Below are 17,710 nucleotides of genomic sequence, written 5' to 3'. Positions count from 1 at the left end.
AAAAAAAAGCACGCATCACTTGATACACACAAATGAGCTAACCAACAAGAAGTGTGTGCGTTTCCCTATTCTATATGCAAATCTATCATATAGTAATATGCAGTATGAAAATTGTTTGGTAGGAAAGCCTTTGCTACTTGGTAAGGCAATTCATCCAAACCATGACATAATTTAGGACCAATCCTAGGACTTCACCTATTGTAATAAAATACGTTTGTTCCCCTGCAAACAGAACTGAAAATATGAGGGGTCTATGTGTATCTCCTTACTGGTGTAATCATGTGCAAAGAGAACTGAACATAGTAAGGTTTAGATTCTATATATTTACTGCACTTAGACAGATTTGTGCGAGATGTGGTGGCCGAGGTAAGTTCATGGAATTATAAGTTGAAAAACCATTTATTATTACTAAACAGATAACATAATAGTTGTTACTGACGGAATTATAAGTTGATGGAATCATAAGTTGATGTAGTTTTAAGTTAGCAACTTAGTGTTGCCTCTAATTAAGGACTCTTGTCTTTTAATGATGTATACTACTATTTATCGTCCGCAATTTTTCTGCAAAATTTCAGAATTATGTGAGTTTAATAATAATAATAATAATAAATTAGTACTAAAATAACAAAGTGTGCCAACAATCACCAAAAATATCATAACATAACAACTTCATAAAAAATACCATCCTTACAAAAATACAAAATTTACTACACAATATATGATACAAATGGTACAACCACATAAAACATGATTCAGGTTACAAAAATAAATCCCAAAAACAACATTAGCGATCCCCTTGATCATGCCCGATTTTTATCCCCATCAAGTTTCCGTTGCTTTTTTTCTTCTTAAAAAGAGGCTGTGAAGATGAGGGCCCTGCTCCCTTTCCTTTTGCAATTGAGCATGCCCAATTGTCACACACACTTGGACATGCCAAATTGTCATACATAAGGAGGAGCTCAGAACCGGATGCAAGATACAAACCAGATGAGGCCCTGCAGGACTGCAACTTATATTCGATTCACCAACATCCGGCAGACCAAGTTGAGGTGGGGGCAAACGTATCCTGCCACTAGAGGCACACATAATATTGAGATTTCTATCCTTGTACCTGCCATCGCAAGATTTTTGGTTCAACTGATGTTGCAAATAACAAAGAGGCAATAGCTATGAGACTGAAGATATTTTTCCTCGACAAAAACAAATACGTAGAGTTTAAGTAGTTCACTAAACCTTGTTTTGCAGAAGAGATTCATGCCATCTTTTCCTCCCAGCTATCATCCAATTCTCAGTATTTGCATCCTGGTGCACACTCACTAAAAATTATTAATGTCCTCAAGTTGTAGTCACCGAATTCATATTACACCTTAACAAATGACGGTGGAAACATATGCGCTAATTCGTCGATTGGACATGCAAGAGAGCACTTGAAGAGAATATTGGTGTGGGAATGATGTGTACTCTCACTGTCGGCATTGAACCTGCCTTGGGAAGTAGCGCACAGTGGATTGAGCCGAGTTGTGTTGGATAGGAGTGGTGCACAATATCTTCGAGTCCATGAAAGACTAGTAAGTGTAACTTGGACAAAGTGTGTTACTATCTGAATTCCGGAAGAGCGAAATCAGTGGATTCCTGAAGCGCTTGTTTCACCATATTTTCCAAGGCTAGCAGACCATTTATTTCACTTCTCCGTGTCCAATACACTAGCACGTAACTTGCTTATACATTTCTTTCTTACATCCGGAGATTGTTAGAAGTCGATAAGCACGGGAAAATTTTTTTAGATCTCGACGAGCGAGAAAATGAGTCTCTAAGATGGCTCTCCTTTCGAAATTGCGCCCACATCGCGCGCACAATTACTATCGTGCCCTTGTGGGTTTACAACTTTTTCTCAGTCTCTTTACTTTTTTTTCACAAAAATGTCAAATTTCTCGGGAAAACATTGCTGCATTCGAAGATTCCATCATTTCCAACATAGGTACAAATTTGCTCGACCTTTTAGCTTCTGGGTTTTGTTTTTTGAACTACTTTGGTGATCTAGGTTGCCAAAAGGTCGGGCAAAGCCGTACTTATCTTGGAAATGATGGAATCTTCGAATGCGGCAATGTTTTCCCGAGAAAGTTTGACATTTTTGTAAAAAAAGTAAAGAGCCAGAGAAAAAGTTGTAAACCCACCATGATAATAAACTTGGGGCGATTTTGTAAGGAGAGACCATCTCAAAGACTCATTTTGTCGCTCCTCGAGATCGAGCAATTTTTTCTCTAGCTTATCAACTTCTAACAATCTTCTTGAAGAAGACATTGTAAGAACTTAGTATTTAACTAGGAACAATGATTATGAGAGATTTTGATTTTGGTGTGTGACTTTGGGATGCATGTTGGGTTTATATGGAGAAAAAAAAGAAGGATGAGGTTGTAGATATTGCCAAGTGGCACGACGTGATTAATTAAAAATCTTATCGAAATATATTCACATGGATCCTGAACAGATAGTGACACATGGTGCGACAGAATTGATTAAAAATCTTATTGAAATCTATCCAAAATGATTCTTATCAGATAGTGACACGTGTGCGCGACATGATTGGTTAAAAATATTATCGAAAATATATCCACAAAGTTCTTACATAAAATTGTACTTTCGAATAATGACACTTGGCGTGACGAGATTGGTTAAAATTCCTATCCAAAATTAACATAAAATTGTCTTTATTATTTTATATATAAAAAATTATGTTAATAGTTAATACCAATAGCATCGGTAATTCAGCTTATAAGTATAGATATACCAGTTATTGTTCACTAAGGCAGTAATTGCTCGGGCAATTTGGTTGGGATGGGGTTGCACTAAAAGACTCCAGCTTTTTTTTTTATAGCTGCTTTATTTTTTATACCTCTGTCAATTTTTCTGTTAGTTTTTCTGTTAAATGCTGACGTGGCAATAGACGGGGACCACTTTCTATTAAAAAATTAATAAAATATTATTAAAAATTAAAAAAAAATATTTAATATTTTTTAAATATTAAAATAATAAATAAAAGTAAAATTAAAAAAAAAGGGTAAAATACAAAAAACTACCTCAACTATTGGGGTCACGACAGTTTCATACCTTATCTTTTAAAATTGACAATGTTATACCGCATCTTACAAATTTGTGACAATGTCATACCTCTGTCAATTTTTCTGTTAGTTTTTCTGTTAAGTTCTGATGTGGCTTGATTCGGGACATACTTTCTATTAAAAAATTATTAAAAACTAAAAAACAATTATTTAATATTTTTTAAATATTAAAATAATAATAAAAGCAGAGAAGAAAAAAACCATCAGTTTGTCCCTCCCCTCCCCCTCCCCCTCCTCTCTCTTCTCCCCATCTTCATTTTCTTCCCCCAACTGCAAACCCAAAAAAATAAAAAAAAATAAAAAAATTTTGAAAACCCAACAACCCCCTACAGAAGAACAAGAAGGAGGAGGAGGAGGAGGAGGAGGAAGAGAAGAAGAAGAAGAGGAAAAAAAGGAGAAAGGAAAAAAAAAAAAATTCCCCCTATCGGCGCGGAAGAAGAAGAAGGGAGAAGGAGAAGGAGGAAGAAGAAGAAGAGGAAGAAAAATAAAAAATAAATTTGAAAAACCCATCACAACCCCCCTGCGGAAGAGGAGAAGGAGAAGAGAAGGAAGAAGAAGAAGAGGAAAAAAAGGAGGAGGAATTATTTTATTTTTTTTTTTTAAAAAAAAAAAAACATCAACTCCCCTGCGGAAGAAGGAAAAAAAAAAATTATTTTTTTTGAAAACCCATCAAACCCCAAATCCACCACTTTCATCCATTCTCCACATCCTCTTCCACACCCATCCTCCACCTTCTTTGTGCACCCCTCTTCCCACCGACGAGATCTGGGTTTTTTTTTTTTTTTTTTTTTCCTGGGTTGCAGGAGGGAGAAGAGTGTGGGTGTGGGTGTGGGGAAATTGAGTGCAAGTGTGGGGGGAAGACAAATTGGATTTTTTTTTTTTTTTTTGTTGGGATTTGCAGGTGGGGGAAGAAGATGAAGAAAGGGAGAGGAGGGAGGAGGGAGGGAGGGAGGGGGGGAGGGACAAAATGAGGGTTTTTTTTTGGCCTTTTATTATTATTTTAATATTTAAAAAATATTAATAATTTTTTTTTAGTTTTTAATAATTTATTAATAGAAAGTAGGTCACGAATCAAGACATGTCAGCACTTAACAGAAAAATAACAGAGGTATGACATTGTTACAAATTCATAAGATGCGGTATGACATTGTTAATTTTAAAAGATGAGGTATGAAACTGTCGTGATCCCAATAGTTGAGGTAGTTTTTTGTACTTACACTTTTTTTTTAATTTTACTTTTATTTATTATTTTAATATTTAAAAAATATTAAATATTTTATTTATTTTTAATAAATTTCAGCTGTACTAAACTAATACTTGGGAGGGATTGGGATCTGTCAGCAAACAATGGGCAGCTGTCACAATTACAATATTGTAGGTTTCATTGTCATATCTTCTTCTGGCCGAATCACTTCAAAACTCTCTAGATATTGGAAAGTACCAGCTTATATCCAGGTTACCTGGGAAAATTCCTCCTCTGATTGGGAGCAGCTGATCAGCTTTAAGAGAACGGTAGAGAAAGAGAGACGAGACTGGCGAGACTGGTATGTAGTTGGAGGATTGCCGGCATTTTTTCGACGAGAAGTTGGTGGCGGGAAGTAATGGTCTTTTGATGATTAAGGCAAAATGATGGAAACCGATCGGAAAAAGTTTACAACTCAGGAATCACCAGACGCCGGCACAGCACAGGCTTCAACCAAACAAACTTTATCCACTCGAACAAACAACGAATTTTACGACAATGAAGCAAAAATTGGACGTCCTTGGTGGATCTCTAAGCCGAATTGTACACATTGGACACGATGAACACTTGAAAAACCTACCTATTGCAAACTAATCTCAACTAAGCTGATTTTTCAACCATCAGATAAAAAAGAAAAGGAAAAACGCAATACAGATGTACAAATTCCATGGAAATGGAAAGGGGAAACCTAAAATTTTCTCTATAAGCATGTCCAACCATTAGAGCGGAAATTATAACGATCTAGACGACTTGAATCGAGGAGAGGAAATTGGGTTGACAACAATCATGCCGGAATACAAAAGGAGGAGCTCAGAACCGGCGGCAAGATACAAACCAGATGAGGCCCAGCAGGACTGCAACTTATATTCGATTCACCAACATCTGGCAGACCAAGTTGAGGGGGGCGAACATATCCCGCCACTAGAGGCACACACAATATTGAGATTTCTATCCTTGAACCTGCCATTGCAAGAATTATTTGTTCAAATGAAAATTGCAAATAACAAAGAGGCAATGGCTATGAGCCAGAAGATATTTTCGTAGATAAAAACAAATACGTGGAGTTAGTTCACAAAACCTTGCTTTGCAGAGAGAGAAACATGCCCTCTTTTCCTCCCAGCAATCATCCAATTCTCAGTATTTGCACCGACTTCATATAACACCTCATCCTGGTGCACAATCACTAAAAATTATTAATATGCTCAAGTTGTAGTCACCGAATTCATGTAACGCCTTAAGAAATGACAGTTGAAACACAACCCTAATTCCACATCTATCAAAGTTAGTGGGATAAACTAAAAATTACACTTGAAGATAACAGACAGACGTCAGTTCATGCAGTGACGAGCAATTCTGATGGTGATTCATATGTCTCTACACAAATTTTATTATTTCCTTTCAAGTGAAACTCAATGACATACACCTTACCACCTCAAGTTTTTAGGCGAAACAACCAAGTACGCTGCAATTACATGAAATTCTTGTACGCTTAAAAACAGTTGAACACTGAGTAAAAAGTCATAAATTATCAGCATTCTAAGATTTGCCAACCGCAATCTAACTTGTCCAAGAGGCTCAGGCAGTGACTTACATTGTTAGGAGAAGCTTCATTTCCCTCAAAATCCTTCAATCTTTCAACCCTCCATTTCATGGTAACTGGCTGGCCAACCCTAAGGCCACCAGAAGAGAGAGTAAGAAAACCAACAGCCAGGACTGGATCAAGCACAGGCCTTTGTAAAGCAAGAGTGCTTCTGAAAATTAAGTCCTGTCTAGCACCCTCAGACCCAGAAGATTCTGCAGACACAGGTGGGTGTGCTCCACTGGTTCTATCACCAGAAATTCCATATCTAATATTTAGTATACTATCCGACTGAAGAGCCTTAGCTTCATCTGCGGGAAAAACAAAATTCGCATCATCAGTTCTGTCAAATGTACGAAAATCTTAAGTATGAAAAGATTCACAACCAAATCCACATTTGCAGCAACGAAGACATGACAGTGACTTATTAGCGCTTGTTTTAACTTAACGATAGGAGCTTAGAAACATGCAAATATGTATAACAGAAAGGAACAATACCTTCAACATTAGGCTTCGCTAAGCATATACTGAATAGCATTGCTGCTTTAGAATTTGGAGAAACTACTAGTGGAAAGTAGGCTGAAGTTGGTCTCCCATCACCTTGTCCGGTATTAACAAACCCATCTTGAAGATCAAGCCAAGCATCAAAGATGGTCACTGTGGCCTTCACTTCAGAGTGTAGAATGACCTGGAAGTAATCAAGTCAAAGAGGAACTAAATACTCATGAAGGAATTGATATTTATAACAAGCACACCAGAATATGAACGGCCAACCCCCAAGGACTCTGCAGATATTTCATACAAATAAACTCTCATGTTTCATGGATTTTTAAGCATTTATTTTGGTAATTGCAGTCCAACTTCGTACCTTTCCGGCATAAACTGAGATTTAATGCCATAACTCTTAATTGTAATTTACTTTTTATTGGTGCAGTCATATACAGGAAAGTCCCACAAAGGAAATCATCCAGGTTCAGAGAGGGAAGCATGCATTCTACTGGAGCTACACACTTCGATCAATTAGCCAAAATTTTGAGCAGATATGAAATCACTTTAACCACAACCTCACTTGCACGAGATTCAACAACCAAAACTACTGGAATAGAAGAATAGTTTTTTAATAACTGTATTAAAAAACAAAATTATAACAACTCAAAAATATCTTTGTCTAACATGGTAGAAGGCAATGTGAAATCATATCCAGCTAATGCACAAAAACATCATTCATGCTAAGATAGTGGTTAAAATAACTGTTTGTGGAAACAGACACAATTTCCATGTTTCAACACATAGGATGTCACACATGACACGTCGTATTATCTAATCACCTAGCCAGGGATGCATAAGTAAACTTACATACCTGCAGAAGCAAAGTATCATCATTGCATTTATCTGTTACTCGCGTGCTCACATGGAAAGGATCAGTAAAATGCACAGCTAGGGTCCTGCACAAATTAATAATCAATAAAAGACATCTACAAATTTGAAAGCTAAGAACAAAAAGTAGACCAAAATCAAAGAAATATCAGCAAGGATGATGTAAAACGAGAAATACCTCTCAAATATCTGATTGTGAGATACACCAAATTCAAGTTTGAGTGCTATCATCCTCATTCCATCCACAATGCTCTGTCTCTGGGGAACCACTGCTATAAGACATGATGCATTACATACAGGTAAGCAGTTGGACTCAATAAAGAGTATTTACACGTATAACACATATATCCACAACCTGAAGATGATCCTACTGTAAGCTTTTCACTGATAGCACGAACTGGAATCCATAAAATAGACGTTGAATTGCTTGCCCAATGTGGAAACTCTACTCTATTATCACACAGAGTCAACTTCTCAAAACTTTTATCGACAGCCAAAGAACCATCCTTTAGAGTATCATTGCAGTCGGTCACACCAACTGAACTCTTTGATGCATCAGCATAGCTCTCCATCTCAATGAAATGTGAATCTTCAATTTTAAGACCAGGTCCAGTATCAACATACAAGACAGCACCTTTGAGAGAGTAGTTAATGGGTCTTACAATAATGCCTACCCACTGAGGTTCATTTATCAGCAAACCAGAGGAAACAGCTGCAACAAGATCAACCAGAGGTCTTGGTTTGAATACCTGAAAAACAAAAGGTCATTTAGAAGGTACAATACCATAAGTAAATCTTAGAAATCAACTGAAAAAATTCGTCTCGAATTTATGTACCACTTTTATTTACAATAGAATTAAAATACAGGGATAAACTAATAATTTGGGATATGATGGGTAACAAGAAGCTATAAGTTCAGAAGTTGCACCTTCAAGATAGGTCTAGGAGGCTTTTCATAACTCATGAAATCCACACTGTCTTCAGGGCCACCCTTGGAAAAGCTATGAGATCTGAATCTTAATTGCCCAATTTGCCCAGTGAGAACCCCCAAAACATATGAACCTGGTTTCTGTGGGGGTAAATCCAGGGTAATGGTATTCCGACCAGGCTTTAATACAATTGCAGTAGAGCTCATTAATGCCTGAAATATCAGATGAAATAATCATATATAATGTTCACACAACATTTAGACCTGAAACGGTGAGATGAAAATGCATTGTAAGTCCAAGAAAGCTTACCTTAGCAACCTCATCAGTATTAAATATTGCATTCAAAGTGAGACTTAGTGAATCAAGAGTTATATCATCAGGAAAGCCACTCCAAAATGTTACCGATAGAGTACCAGAATCTCCATCACATAATTCTAATGGAGGCCCAGGATTGCCAGAAAATGTAATTAAAGATGACACATCTAGCGGCACTGGTTGCTCCATTTCGCCATGTGCAAGACGCACCACCTCTGACTGAAAATCTTGGCGTTCCTTTGTCAAAAACAAGCCTTTATCCAATGAAAGCAATCTCACACAAGATGATAGATAGCCAGCTTGATCATTAAGTATTTTCTGACACTCTGCTAAATTGGGGAGGACTTCTGCCAATAAAACCTGCCATCCTTCACCAGAGTAAAGTGCACAAACCTTTTCATATGACTTTGCTGCCAGATCAAAGTTTCCGTGCTTAAAAAAGACAGATGCTATTTCTCCATCAAGAACAACTCCATGTCTTTTCCACCAGGATAGATGATAATTGTCAGCAGCGCCTTTAGTTAGTTCAAGATATTTTTGCTGTCAAAACAAGACAAAAATATCAACAAAAAATTATGTAGCATGTATAGAGGAACTACTATTTTGAACAATCCTGCATGGATAGTAAACTAAAAGTGAGCAAGTGTTCATACCTCAAACTCCTCTGTAGATGACAAAGACTTCAACAGATTAGGATTAGAAACTGTATTGTGCAGAGCATATTCAGCAGCAACATAAATTTCAGCAAGCCTCATAGGTCGATCAATTGAGCTCTCAGAAATTCCTGGTGAAGAGTTAGTACGTGACATAACACTTGTTTGCACTTTTTGTAATGATGGCATCTTAAATGACGCATCTGAACCTGAACTGTCATCATACATTGCGACTCCGTTACCACTCAAACATGCCATTTTTAATACATAAAAACAATAAATGAAATGAGAATATTTAGTAAGAGTATTAATAAACAAAGAACGATTAGAAACAGATGGCACTACATTTGCTAAAATTCTTGAATTTGCATTACCCGTCACTAAAATTTTGGCGGCCATCAAACATTTCAACCATATTCCCAGCAGAAAGGGAAGCTCTCCTCCGATTAGCCTCGCGTAATAGTAGAGAAGGTTCAAGAGGCAATGGTTTTCTCTGAATACCAAAGTGCTTTACTGATGGAGTTGACTGTAGAATCATCTGCAAAAGATAAACGAATACCTTTTTTCATCAAAAAGAGAAGAAACAGAAACGAATAACTTAGGTGGCGGAAAATGCTTTTGCATGAAAGTCAAAAAGCCAACTGAACAGTAATAAGAATACTATGGCAACTTTAGAAGATAATCATCATTAATCAATAATTAAAGGTCTAATTTCCTATACACCACCTTCGTTTACCCCATGTAATAAGGATGGGACGACACTAATACCCCCTTGTATTGGTTTGATAAGGGTGCTAGGCTCACAAACATATAATAAACCTTAAACCATTTCAAAATTGAGAAATTTGAGGGATTAAAAGATCTATTATGAAATTTTCATAAAATGGGTCAAATCTTCTGCTTTTGAAGTTGTAAAAAGATAATCATCACTTGAAAGTTAACTCTGATGTTTTTTGGTATAAAAGCACATCAACCTACCGGAAAAATATAAGGGAGTAAGAATGTCAGAAATCTGTAACAAGGAGTGGTTGCATAAAGCCTTTTAACATGACCAAAACTTCCAACCACAAGACACGTCAAATAGGAAGAGAAAATGAATGAACAATAAACAATAAACCTTCCAAGATAAAAGTTTATGCTGATTTATACTAATGTAGGCTAGACAGACATAAATTGATGTAGTCTCAATTAAATAAGTTTACACCTACATATGTTATCCGGAATTGAATTAAAATATTAGCTTAACATTAACTGAGGAAGTTGGGGTTCCACCATAAAACCAATTGGCAATATGGGGAGTAGCCCAACTACTTATAAGCACATGCAAGGTCCCTCCTCTCATCAATGTGGGATTTATTCTCAACATTAGCTAGTCCTATTGAAAAATAAAAACTTCAGCTAGTCTGATGCCAACATTTACTGTATTAAGAACTTACCTTTTCTTTTGCCAGCACCTCAGATGAAGCATCTGCTGGAACTGAGGGCCAAACTGCAGGCTTGGGCCAGGGAAGCATGCTGAGTGAAGCACTGTTAATTGAGTTAAAAGTAAAGGACAACTAGTTCAGAAAAACATCTGCAACTTTTAGGTACGTTAAAGCTAATTGCAATGATTACATGTTCAAGCCTGTATCTAGAACGCTATAAGTTGTTTTCATCTGCAAAGATTCAATTGGTACCTATTTCCAGGACTCCTTTCTATATTCGTCCCATATCCGATTAAATATGCAAGCCTCATGAACTGCATAAACATACATTACAGCCTTTTATTAGTAAAGTGCAAGCATATTAAAAATGAATTTTCTAGTCAATGTTGTTTGCCGGTTGAACAACGGATAACATTCACTTGTATCAATGCACTCCAATAAAGGTATATGAATGGATTAAAGAACAACACAAAATGATATTTTAAGTTCCTCTATTGCATATGAAACACAAAGTACTTTTACCTTAACCCTGCATAGTGAATAAAGGTCACCTTGAAGGCGGTAGAATTCCTTTTCTATATCAGGTGCTGCAAGTCCTTCCTTATAATGTGAATCAGTTTCATTGACTAAGGACATGCACGCCGTTATCACCCAAACTTCACGCATACAAAATGGTAGAATACTCTGAGAACAACTCCAAAAAGGAGAAAACAGGAAAGGTGAGGATAAAAAAAAAAATGAAAATAGAAGTCAGATATGATCATTCAGAATCATACAAACTTCAAGATATGAAAAACACCTTTAAACAAAATGAATACCAGATACCTCATGTACAGCCAGAGACTTTGAGAAGCTTATAATGAATGAGTATCCCCTTGATGCTACTTCAAACGGGCGATTCAGCTTGAATAAAAGCTACAGTTAACCATCTATTAGATATGCAGTTCAAATTTTGTTTCAGTAAATTAGGACATCAATTTCTGCATAAACTAGATTCTGAAGGCACCACCTTTCTCTCAAAGTTGTTTTTTCTGAATGGTCGTATTATTTTTCTATGTTAAGTAAATGGTCATGGAACCTTCTTTTATGTCCACGGTAAACTTGTATTCATCACTTAAACCACCGTGCAGTCAATGTAATTGTATTAAGTTCTCATTCTTCATTTTTATCAATAGAATAGGCACAAGTTTGAGTATGGAGTAATTTACATCTTACGAAACTATGAAAGGTAAAGCCACAGCATTCCATGAAGTACAACATTAGGCTGTTGATGTTGAAAAAAAAAAAACTACAGATGGAAATCATTTTAGTGACATAACAGGATAATTTTAATTCATTTTTTTAACTGATTTAAGGTCATAGGCTTGAATTGAACAACTGTCTCACATACCTTTGATTGGCAGGCAAACAGATACTGTCTAAATTCAAATTCTCTAAATGAGTCATCTTGAACAATTTGTGTCAATGATTTGTTTCCAGAATTGAGCAATGCTGCCTGATCATCACCATGGTCAACTCCTCCGAAGTCCTTCCGTATTCCATTCATTTCAACTGCATCATATGAAAATGATTCATTATTGGTCTTGTATAAAGAAAGAGAAAAAGTCCATTATTGATCGAAATCTTATAATTTAAAAGCACTAAGCTTATAATGGAATGAAGATTTTCCAATTTTTAGTTTCATTAAGTGGCGGGAGAACTTAAAAGCTCACATTCATGATCTCCCACTCACTGCTCAGCAGACAATCATCCTCACCAATCGTTGGACCAAAATCAAAATGCTGACACTTATTCAAGAAGAAAAAGTCTTTATTGAGATTTGTATATTAGGCGATGGAATTTTAAAAAATGAATTATGAGCATGGCTCCCATAGAATATGGATCAAAATAGCGTGCATGTTTGTGTGTGCGTTAATGATGTAGATTCTTGTTTCCTTTGAGGAGACATGAACAACTACAGGATTGCAATAAGCAATTCAATGAATCATTTCTACCCGATTTGACTGCACAAGAATTAAGACATGAAGAGAAGATTAAAAAAAAATAATAATAAATAAAAACTGGTTTAGTGTGAAGAAGATAGACTCGTTAAGGAATTCTTCTTTTACAGGAAACAAATATTTTATGAACATCTGGCAGTCATAGAATGAAAATAATGAATTGTCTCATTATCACAAGTAAAATGACTAGTACAGCAGTCAACGGTTACTCATATCTACGATACAAAATAAAGTGATTCATGAAGATCGCTATACCTTCACAATGTAAGTTTCAAAATAAAGTGAGCGTGTCATAAAGTAACACTAACTATACTTGCTGATCAAGTATTAAGGACTTATAAAAATGTAGACAAATAAAGTTGAAAAGATCCCCCATGCATGTACTTGAAGGTGGCATTTGCAGTTCCATGTGAAAATAGGATTCTCATTAGCAAACATATGTAGAAGCCATAACATGTATGTCAACACCAAAAGTGATAAACAAGATATATGTGTAACGCACCTGTTTCCAAATAACAAATTTCTAGTTCATCATATTCACGTAAAGAATCTTCATGAAGATGAGCCATCTCAAACATAAAAGCCAAGCTTTCCTAAAAAGAGAATCAATTATGGTAAGACGCCAGAAGATGATCAGTAACATAAATTATATGGATCTAAAAACACAAAGGTTTGTGGTTCTTGCGCCTCATAATTGCCTAAAGTAGGATTTGAAATGTACTTTTATAAGACCAAAAAGTATTCACTATTCAGTAAGCTTTTGAATACAACTGATGTATGCAAGAAATCTACATTTGAATCAACAATCTTTTAAATCCTTTTTGCCCAAAGCAGCCTTAATCAAATTCTTCAAATCCAAAAATTGAGAAAAATGGAACTACCTTCAGAATAAAAAAATTGCAGAAGTTCCAAACTGGCATGAAGCGTTGTTCACTGAGCTTGCGTATCTCGTCCTCATAAAATTGTACACGCCTATCTAATGTATTTCTGATGCACTCCACTATCTTGGATTCCAAATCTTCCCAAAAGTTTGCTTCAGGTGAATATAGATCGAACTTGCAGCACCTGAGCAAAGCACATGTTGATCAAGTAACATGATATTAGGTGAACTAAACTTTAAACAAATACATCAAAATATCATTCAACTTTATATTATAACCTGACACTTATATTTGATGGTCAACTCATGTTTTATGGTAGACATGATACCAGATGCAACTTACTGAAAAGAAATGAAAGAAAATATTATAAGTATAGGTATTTTTAAAACTCAACCCGACCCAATTATAAATATGCTGGTGATGTGATCAGTCTACAACACTGAAAGAAAACAAGATGCTTGCCAAGTCCATCTTTAACAACCATGAAGGAAACAGATGAAATCGACAAAAAAAACATTCTTTACCCTTCTCCACATTTTGGCTAAAAGGTATAAGTATATGTTATCAATTTAATACCAACGTTGTTAAATTTGTATTGTTTAATCTGTTATAGATGAAAAATTCTCAATATCGCATGTTGACTTAAATAACAACAAAGCAGATGATGTAAAGGATAAGTATTGTCAAAAAATACCGACTAATCTTCTTATTAAAATTTTGAAGGCAATTTGGAAATGCCCTCTCTGGAACACCTTAATAGAGGGGAAGAAACTAGGAAAAGCTCAATGCTCACCAATATTTTGAGTATAAAATAATCACAATACTCACCTCTCAATACTACTCAGTCCATCAATTAAAAAAGCAATCATATTTGATTACAACAGCAATAAACTCACCTTTCTCTCTTCTTGGAACTGAAATCAACTTCAAGTTTGGCATAAACTTTACTTGCCAATTTGGTGGCTTGATCATTATTCGGGTGAGCCTTGGATATAAAAACAATAAACCATTCCCGTTCATCATTCTGGACAATTAACTTTAGGCGCGGTTTAAGGATGGTCTTGAACTCATCAAGATCCTAATGAATAAAGACAAAAAACTGTTAGTTAACTATAAGATTAGCAGCATACAATCAAACAGATCATGGTTTGGTCTTATGATAACGATAATACTACCAGCGCATGGAAATATTGATAGAAAAATGTTGTACCAAACAATTAAATGAAACAAGTTTCATTCCTACATTTTCTATCAAAACCTGAAAAATGCTCAAAGACACAGAGCTAGCTACTTTCTCAATCTGCATAAGTTAGTAAGCAAAGTACCTTTACAACTATCTAGTACAAAAGATGTATACAAATCTGACTTCAGACATTTAATAGCATAATAGTTGTTGTCTTCAGAACACAATAGTCATGCATATATTTTATCAAAAATGGATGGCTAAATGGTTCCCCATTTGACAGATATTTTTGCACAGATGATTTTAAAGTAGATCTAAAATAATGGAAGCTTTTGGATCACTGAACCATGTTTCTGATTGAGCTCCACATGTGTTCTTTGTACACACAAAAACATATATCCATCCATATAGAAATACACACACTAGGACAACTCCTCAGCTTTAAAATAATGCAGCAACATAGCAGGTAAAAAAATGAGTAAACCAGCCATTTTATTCAACATAACAAAGCATGTGGAAAAGAACTACAATTGAATTTATAAAAGAAATTACTGAAATTGTTTAACGTAATAGAAGTACAGTTGGCATATATAAATATATATATATATAAACTTTTTTAGAAAGAGACAAATTTTTTATTTTCTTTTTATTGATAACTTGAGGTATCAAGATCTTCAATCAAAGGCACGTGTAGACCCTACAACCAGAATGGCTGGGACTAACAATTGGAGGTTTCCCCATAGGAGTGTATGCATCCGAGGGAATTGAACCAGAGACCTTTGTTTACTAAGCTTCTTATCTTGGCCCTTACTGAGAGTGGACTAACCCATGGTGTTTATAGATACAGATATTATACATTGGTTACGAAATAATACATCAAGATAAGTGAGGTGAAGGAGATTGTATCTTACCTCACAGGTGACAAGGACAGCAGTTGCATATGGCTCCCGGAACCAAAATAATGATTGCTCTTGTGGGAACCGGCTACGAAGCCTCGAGTCTGTGGTTAGTATGAATTCAGCAGGAAGATTCTCTACAAATACGGGATTACGGGTCTTGTTATTTAAGCAAGCTCTTTTAAATGGCAAGTGCTCCTCAAACCCATTCTTGACAGTAGGCCACAAGTCGCTCACATCTTCAACTGCAAATGAGCTCATGGTTAAACTGTTAGATGGGAACACGAAGCAAGGCCAGTGACATAAACCATTACTGCAAAAACACATATTAGCTATCCGTTTCACTTGCTGTAAACTCAATACAGACTAAGAACATGACAGGAATATTTGCAGAAATTGTCAAGGGATCGGTAGAGTAGCAATTAGGCTGTTAATGGGTTCCCAGATTAAGCATAATCATATACTTTTGTAAGATAAGCATAACCATACATGGCTGAGAACACAACAATGATCACAAATAACTAAATGTAACTTGTCATTAAATGAATGGCGAATGCCGCACAAGCTGTTCGATAAAATACAAAAAGCTAATAAATGATTTCTAGTACTGGAACACCGAAACAACAAACTTTGCGCATTGTGCAAAAAAATCGTTCCCATTTATGGAAATTCAATTGAAGAACTACTAGTTCCCGAAAACACTCCGAAACTGACCAACTAAAGGCATCATTTTACAAACAGTAGGATGAAAACTTTGCATTTTCCGCATCACTTTAATTGCTAATTAGCTATCCCCGTACTTGAACAAATACGCATTTTTTTGTTCTACTAGCAAATAGCCCAAATTAACACCTTTAATTACTTACACAGCCCCCAAATCTCAATCAAGAAGATTAGTAACTTCAAATGAGCAATTCATGAACAAAAAGCAGAACAAGAATGGTTAAGCTCGAATTTGAAATTACAAAAGAAAAATGGAACCCAGAAATTGATTAGTATTGTCGAATTTGGAGATTTACCTGCAATCACGAGATGATCGAGGGAATTCTTGATCGTCTGGAACTGAGCAAGGTAGTTCGCCATGTTCGACCTCGATCTATACCAGATGTGTGAAATTCTTCATGATCCAGATATATATATATATATAGAGCGAGAACGAGACCTATACGTACATAGACATATACATATACATGTAGAGAGGGAGCGCGCTGAGTGAGGTGATGGTTGGAAGAGTGGGTTTGCTCTCTCACTTTGTAATGGAGAATTGGATCGAAAATTCTGCAGTGCAACTGTGCAACCCGCTTCTGCACCGGTAGTTCCGTTTATTTTCAACGGTTAGATTTGGATGCTTTGATCTAATGGCTCATAATAAACTTGAAAAGAAACTTTCTTTGTTTTTGTTGTAAGTACTGTGTTTATTTAAGAATGTGACTGTGTAATTTAAATAGAATTTCAGAACAATTTGGAGATCAAGTTTTTATAGGATTTGTTCTACTTGTAAGGCGAGAAAATAATTAGTATAAATAAGGATATTAGGCATGAAAAATAACACTTACAATTTATCAAGTCCTCTGTCATTTCTCCTTCCTTCTCTTTGTCACACCTTCTATACTTTTTCTCAAATAGTTAATTTCACAACACGTTATCAGCATGAATAACTTTTGATGTTGCACTTAGAGTTAGAGACGAATTATCCTGGAAATTGATCATCTTAAATTAAATGGGAAGTTTAGTTTCATGTCATTGTTATTTTGATTAACTTGTTACTTTTATTGAGTTGACGTAGTTGATAACTGATGCCTCTTGCATATTCTTTAAGAAGTATTCTGAATTTGGTAAAGTTGCAGTCTATGTTGATGACTTGAATCTCACTAATCTTGGAAGAGCATAAGAAAATTGCTTCACACCTAAAGTTGGAATTTGAGATAAAGGATATCACAACTTGAAGTTCGAGTGTTGTTTCTGACGGCAGTCTGCTCTACTTGTCGAACCACACCCAAAAGGTGTTGCTTTTTTAGTGTACCTATGATTACCCAAATGCTAGATGCAAATGAGATCCTTGAAGATGTTTAGAACCCAAAGTTCCATATCTAAATTCAATTTGCGTTTTA

At 35.7% G+C, this 17,710-nt stretch overlaps 1 protein-coding gene across 3 annotated transcripts; it reads right to left on the bottom strand.

Moving 5' to 3' along the window:
• Positions 1-995: 995 nt before the first annotated feature.
• On the bottom strand, positions 996-16,891 carry LOC103927418 (trafficking protein particle complex II-specific subunit 130 homolog). 3 transcript variants are annotated; one of them, XM_048585614.1, is made up of 21 exons: positions 16,619-16,891; positions 15,615-15,844; positions 14,417-14,598; positions 13,521-13,704; positions 13,142-13,232; positions 12,030-12,190; positions 11,465-11,554; positions 11,162-11,323; positions 10,892-10,953; positions 10,652-10,742; positions 9,590-9,753; positions 9,216-9,429; positions 8,557-9,102; positions 8,247-8,459; positions 7,674-8,067; positions 7,497-7,590; positions 7,302-7,386; positions 6,440-6,629; positions 5,954-6,252; positions 5,441-5,531; positions 996-1,111 (listed from the first exon to the last, which is right to left on the bottom strand). In XM_048585614.1, exons 1-21 carry the CDS (start codon positions 16,680-16,682, stop codon positions 1,011-1,013), a joined length of 3,708 nt encoding a protein of 1,235 aa, XP_048441571.1. In that variant the 5' UTR covers positions 16,683-16,891; the 3' UTR covers positions 996-1,010. The 3 variants fall into 3 exon arrangements, with proteins under 3 accessions (XP_048441571.1, XP_048441569.1, XP_048441570.1); XM_048585612.1 differs by lacking the exon at positions 996-1,111 and adding an exon at positions 4,811-5,322; XM_048585613.1 differs by lacking the exon at positions 996-1,111 and adding an exon at positions 4,811-5,322 and having other exon boundaries at positions 7,497-7,587.
• Between the last annotated feature and the right edge of the window lie 819 nt (positions 16,892-17,710).

Source organism: the organism of the source record quoted next, unplaced genomic scaffold, assembly GCF_019419815.1.
Source record: "Pyrus x bretschneideri cultivar Hongxiangsu unplaced genomic scaffold, Pyrus_bretschneideri_v1 Contig23, whole genome shotgun sequence".
NCBI lineage: Eukaryota > Viridiplantae > Streptophyta > Magnoliopsida > Rosales > Rosaceae > Pyrus > Pyrus x bretschneideri.
Note: the sequence above shows the minus strand (reverse complement) of the source record. Positions and strands in the feature narration are given on the sequence as shown.